Here is a 6,007-nt window from a genome sequence, read left to right as displayed (position 1 = left end):
ATTTGTGTAAAAGGTAATCCCACTCGCAAAAAGAAAAAAACATCGTATTTATGCATCCTAAAGAAACAATTAAAGGGAACCCACCCCAGAAAGGGGCAACTAAAGTTCATCCTCAGCAGGAAAACATTCTTTCCAGAAGATGGCCAGCAACATGCTCTTCTCAGGGCATTATCATTTTTCAGCACATAAGAAGTGTCATAAAACATTAAATTTACACCAGCAATTTGTAAAATGGAAATAGAAATTCAAGTAGGAAAGCTGGCCCACAAAGATTAAATGATTTGTCAGACTACAGAGTCACAGTGCAGAACTCTATGGCTTCTAGACCCAGGTTTAGTTCATTAGACCACAGAAAGGGTCTTATCAATTCTCTTTATCATTAAAATGGAAAAATTGTTAAAAGTATTAAACTAATCAAAGTTCACGTGCTTTTCAGATATACATCAAGGCTCAATTTTGCACAACTCCTATACACCTTAGAAGGAGTTGCAAAAACATATCTGAGGGCCAAAGTTATAGGTAAATGTTCCCCCTACACCAATACAATCCTTTTAAACTGTTGTAACAGGCCTGATATGTAAAGTAATACAGTATCTGTAGCAAATGCTAAAATTAAACATATTACATCCATCTTTACCTACTTGTTGAATGAAACCAACAAGGTAGTGAAGCTAAAGAGCCAGCAGCAATGACTCCCCACATTGCCTAGGTTGTAGCTAGTGATATTTGCTTTGAGCAGTAAACAATTTTAAAAGTCTACAATATTTACTGAATTACATCTTAAAGAACTAGAAGGCTTCAGGATACATTGGTGTCTCCAGAGTTCTAGCTACAGCATTATATTAACAGAGGAAGAGCTAGGACCGAGAGCCAGGTAGTTAGAAAGTACAACTCTTAGGCAACAGCTGCCAACATTGAAACAGAACCAGGAGCAGAAGGTACAGAATAAAATTTTAGCTTTCAATTTAGTTTTTAAATGGAAAGAGTTGAGTTTAGTTACTTTTTTTGAATTAGCATCTTAAAGAGAAACTGGTATTTTTACCAGCTTGCTCACATGTGAATTACACTGATACAAAACCAGTCTCATTTTGAAACAGATACAGAAAAAATGCACTAGTCATTACATCTCCAAATGCGAGAATTTTAATCTAAAAGACTGAATCCTGGCGTTTGTGGACTGTTTGGAAAATGAGTGCCATTTGTAGTATCTTCATTAAAAATGGCAAGAATCCAGCCTCTTACTACCTTAAACTGTAGTAGTTTACATACACAGTTTCTAATGGATCAGGTCATCTCCTGCAGTAGCAGGTGTCTCAAATCTGTGAATGAGAGGAGAATAGCAAAGAGGCTGCACTGGGGCTGAGAAAGGAAAGGTCTCTATAACGAGAAGTAGTTAATAGGAAGTGTTGGCATGTCCAAGTTCCTTGTCCCCAATAGGAAAATAGTCTTTAGCTCACATAGTCCTTTCCTACATGCAGATAGTAGCAGGGAGATGAACCAAGGCTTTGTTGTGGTGATGAGCCAAAATGGAACAACCCTCCATGTGGCTACTGTGGGAAACAGAATCCCATGGTGGGTGAAACAAGTCATGTTGGTGGTGATCCTATTGGGATTAGACTCCTGTGGCTGGCAGCACAGGGGAAAGGCCATTCCTCAGCGTAGCAGATGGGTCTCATCTCTCCTGTGGATGGTTGGAGTAGGTGTACAAGGTTAATTTCTCTGGTGATGCTTGGTGAGGGTTTCAGGCTATATGAGGGAGATAGCAACAGATCAGTGAAGATGCAGTTAGTCTCTGTGGAGATGGCAGATAGTGTGCCATAGAGATGGCAGCTGAAGATGGACAAGGCCTATCTCTCTAGTCCCACTAAGGCAGCAGCAGGTGGGTGGGGCAGGCCTCTCTTTCTGGTGGGAGACTGACTCCCCTATGGAAGTGGCAGCAGGCAACTGAAGCCAGTCTGCCTGGGGGGACTCAGGCCCCCTGCCCAGAGGGGCTGATCATCTCTTGAAGCACCAGGTGGAGCAGGTGGTTCTGTTCAGGGCTGAGCAGTGGCCAGAGCTCTGCCTGCAGCACCTTGAGCGCCTCCAGGTCCTTCTCCTGACAGGCCATGACAGTGGACTGCAGCAGGAGGAAGAGGCCAGGGGGCAGGTACCCTGCCTGGGGGAGCTGCCCAGCCCCCGCCCCACTCTCGAAGGCCTCCCAGCAGTATTTCTCCAGGGTCTGGGCATGCTCGGGCAGCAGCTTGGGCGGTGGCGGCTGGAGCAGCAGGAGGAGCAGCACCCGGGACACCTCGCAGCGCACCAACACCTCCAGGAAGGCACCACTGGGCGGGCTGGGCCCGGCCTGGGCCAGCAGCTGCGCCTGGGTGAGCGCTGCTAGGGCCCCGTCGTAGTCGCGGGTGAGCAGCAGGCAGGAGGCCAGCTCGCCCAGGCAGCGCAGCGCCTCCAGGGGCAGCTCGGCGGCTGCCAGCAGCTCGGCAGCGCGCTGGAAGTGCGGGGCGGCCTGGCCAGGTTGCTCCATGTCCCGTAGCGCCGAGCCCAGCTCCAGGCAAAGGCCTGCCGCCAGCGCCGGCTGCCCCAGTTCCAGGTGCAGGCGGGCGGCGAAGGCGAAGCAGCTGTGCGAGGCCTGCAGATGCTCGGCGAAGCCGCCGCTCAGGCTCAGCCGCTGCTGCAGGTCCCGCTCCTGGCGCAGGAAGAGGCGAGCGGCCTCGGTCAGGGCCTGCGCCTCGCCGGGCCCGTGGAAGAGGCTCTGGGCGCAGCGGGCCACGGCCAGCTGGCACCAGGCGGCGTAGGGCAGGCTCTCCTGGGCCCGCAGCTCCCGGGCCAGCACCCCGAACTGCTCCGCCGCCTCCGACACGTTCGGCTTCCGCAGGAACCTCTTCCGCAGCTTGGCCGACACCAGCCGGTACCGCGCCAGGAAGTCCCCGTCCCAGCCCCCGCCGGGGCCGGCCGCCCCCAATCCCCCGGGGCCAGCTGGGCCCGAGCCACCCGCCGCCGCCATCCGCGCACCGGCTGCCGCCCGGAAGTGAAACCGTCGCGTGCCAGCCAATGGGCAGCCGCCTGATCGGAAGAGGCTGCGCACGACTCCTGCAGAGAAGGGGCGTGGCTAACAGGAATGTGATGCACCCCCGGGAGCAGGCAAGAGGCGGGGTTGAGGTTTCCGCCGCTTCGTGAGAAGGGAGGGGGGAGTCGGTCCCCCGTCTGTTGAGAGGGGATGTACGGGGGGAGTTGGCTCGGGTCCCCAAAGCCCTGGGAGGCTGAGGGGTAGCGGCTCCCTGGGGAGTGGGGCGGAGTAGGGGTGTGGTGCCCCAGCTTGTGAGGGGAACAGCCCCAGATCCTTGCAGCCCAGCTCATCAGGCCTGAAACCCCGTCATGGGGCCATGGCACAGGCCCCCCCGTCCCCCGGGCTACGGCATCACCGTTACACAGTGACACAGGCAGCCCACGGGCACGGCGCTGGGCAAGCCCCACAAACCAGGGGCAGGCTCCATCTGGGAAAAGGGCTAGCTCCCCAAACCCGCCCTCCACCTGGCAGCATGGTCAGCAGCACATCCAGCCCTCCCTGCCTCACCTCAGAGCCTTCATTAGTGTGTATCCATTCACAGAGTCCAAGCATAGGCTAGTGGCCTCCCAGTGACATAAAAATGGTCCAAAGAGACTACCAGCTCCCAACACAACAAAACAAGAGGGTAACAAACAACAGAGTGGAAGGGATGGGGGGGGGGGGGGGAAAGGACACAATTACATGCTTGTTCAGTATTGTGTGCTGCATCTTGGAGTTAAGTTACATAGAGTAACAGTTTGCCAGAACCCGCAACCTTATTTTTAGCGCTTCTGTAGAATTAACCCTAGCACCACTGCACCATGGCACTCGCTGCTGTAGGTGATCCTCTGTATGGCTCAGCCTACCCAGATCCAGCCATGGGATAGAGTAGGCAACACAAGAAATATCTAATATGCTGTAATTCAGGAATCTGAAACTGATGTGGGGTGAATTTCTCTGAAGAAAAGTTCTGTTTTTTAAGAATCTGATTGGGTTTTTTGGGTCTTAAAAATCCAAGGCTGGTTTGTGCTCATCTTGTTTATTCTCAAGCCTCCCCAGGAAAAGGGGTGTAAGGGCTTGGGGGACTATTTTGGGGAAATAGGAACTTCAAGTGGTCCTTTCCCTGTTCTTTGTCTAAATCACTTGGTAGTGGCAGCATACTGTTCAAATACAAGGTGAAATTTGTGCCTTGGGAAAGTTTTTAACCTAAGCTGGTAAAAATAAGCTTAGGGGGTTTTTCATGCAGGTCCCCACATCTGTACCCTAGAGTTCAGAGTGGGGAGGGAATCCTGACAAGGTGGACTTGTGTTTGTTGTCCAGGAGACCTAGGTTCCTGAAAGTGGATTGTACGAAGTCTATGTGCCCTTCCACTAGTTCTTTGGACTGACCCCTGACCAAACAGTCGTCCAGGTATGGGAAGACCCTCACTCCTCATTTCCTGACGGAGGCTGCTACCACTGCCATGCATTTCGTGAATACTTTCAGGACTGCTGGCAGGCCAAAAGGCAGCTCCATGAACTGATAGTGATTCTGGTTTACTACAAATTGAAGGTATTTTCTGTGGCCTGGGAAGATGGCTATGTGAATGTACACATCCTTCAAGTTGAGGGCAGCATACCTGTCCCCTGGATCTAAGGAAGGAATAATCGAGGCTAGGGAGACCATGCGGAACTTCAGCTTCTTCATGAACTTGCTGAGGTTTTGAAGGTCTAGGATGGGTCTGAAATCCCCATTGGACTTTGGGATCAGGAAGTAGCGGGAGTAAAACCCCTGGCCTCTTAGCTGTTAGAACCTCCTCCACTGCCCCTACCCTTAGGAGTGACTGCACCTCCTGGGCCAGGAGATTTTTGTGAAGGGTCGGTCCTCAGGGGGACAGGGAGGGGAAGTGGAAAGGAAGGGAAGAAATAAACTGCAGGGTATATCCCACTTCTACCATATGAAGCACCCATCGGTCGGAAGTGATGTTGGCTCGTGCCCAGTAAAAGCTGGACAAACGGTCCACAAACATAGAGGTGACATCAGGGGTGAAAGTAAGATAAAAGACTTATCTGAGGCAGGGCCTCAGGTGAAAAGGGTGGGGGTCAGCCTTCCGCAGCCAGCTTTTCCATGCTGCCCGGCCTGTCCTGGCCGGGGCTCCAGCAGCGATTTAAAGGGTCTGGGGCCCACTTTCACCTCTGGGTGACATCCAAGTTATGGACTGGTGCACAGTCCTTGGGCGCACCCTCAAAAGTTTGCTTATTGCCCTTTGGTTGTCTCTTTCTGAAGCCTTTATTCCTTCGTCGACCGAAGTCGTGTCTCTGCTGATGGTGAGGCAGGTAAAAATGGCACACGGGCTGAGGTTAGTAATGCTTCCAGGATTGGGATGGAGGGGAGGGGAGGGGCTGGAGTGTGATGGCCAAACAACTTCAGCGTCGCCCTCAAATCTTTTAGGCTATGAAGCCGGGCATCCATTTGTTCTGAGAAAAGGGACTGTCCCTCAGATGGTATGTCCTGCACTGTCTGTTGGACCTCATGGGGTAGGCCAGACAACTGAATCCAGGAGTTTTGTCTCGTTACCATGCCTGTGGCTATCACCTGGGCTGCCACATCCATGGCATCTGAGGCCACCTGGAGGGATGCCTTGGCTATGGCCTTGCCTTCATCTGCCATGGCAGTAAACTCTGATCTAGAGTCCGATGGTAGGAGCTCCTTAAACTTCTGCATGGCTGACCAGGAATTAAAGTCATACCTGCTGAACAGCGCCTGGTGGTTCTTAACTGGAGAACTGGTCCTGCTTCGAGCAGGGGGTTGGACTAGATGACCTTCTGGGGTCCCTTCCAACCCTGATATTCTATGATTCTATGATTAACTCCCGTGGAGTATATTTTCCTCCCTAAAAGGTCTAGTTTCCTGGCCTCTTTTGCCTTGGGTGATGGTCCCTGTTCCCCTTGCCTTTCCCTCTTGTTGGCTGCAGCAACAACCAGAGAA

The 6,007-nt window shown here is 52.3% G+C and overlaps 1 protein-coding gene across 1 annotated transcript; it reads right to left on the bottom strand.

Annotated features, from left to right (window-relative positions):
* Window positions 1-746: 746 nt before the first annotated feature.
* Window positions 747-3,041, bottom strand: LOC311526120 (40-kDa huntingtin-associated protein-like). The gene has a single exon (XM_084638838.1). It carries the CDS (start codon window positions 2,996-2,998, stop codon window positions 1,970-1,972), a length of 1,029 nt encoding a protein of 342 aa, XP_084494964.1. The 5' UTR covers window positions 2,999-3,041; the 3' UTR covers window positions 747-1,969.
* Between the last annotated feature and the right edge of the window lie 2,966 nt (window positions 3,042-6,007).

Source organism: Lepidochelys olivacea (genome assembly GCF_965140295.1).
Source record: "Lepidochelys olivacea isolate rLepOli2 genome assembly, chromosome: 9".
NCBI classification, from domain to species: domain Eukaryota; kingdom Metazoa; phylum Chordata; order Testudines; family Cheloniidae; genus Lepidochelys; species Lepidochelys olivacea.
The sequence above is the reverse complement of the archived record's forward strand: the minus strand, read 5'-3'. Positions and strand labels throughout refer to the sequence as shown.

Bases quoted from the DNA above. Each gene is read 5' to 3' on its own strand.
- LOC311526120 (XM_084638838.1), bottom strand. From the start codon at position 2,998: ATGGCGGCGGCGGGTGGCTCGGGCCCAGCTGGCCCCGGGGGATTGGGG.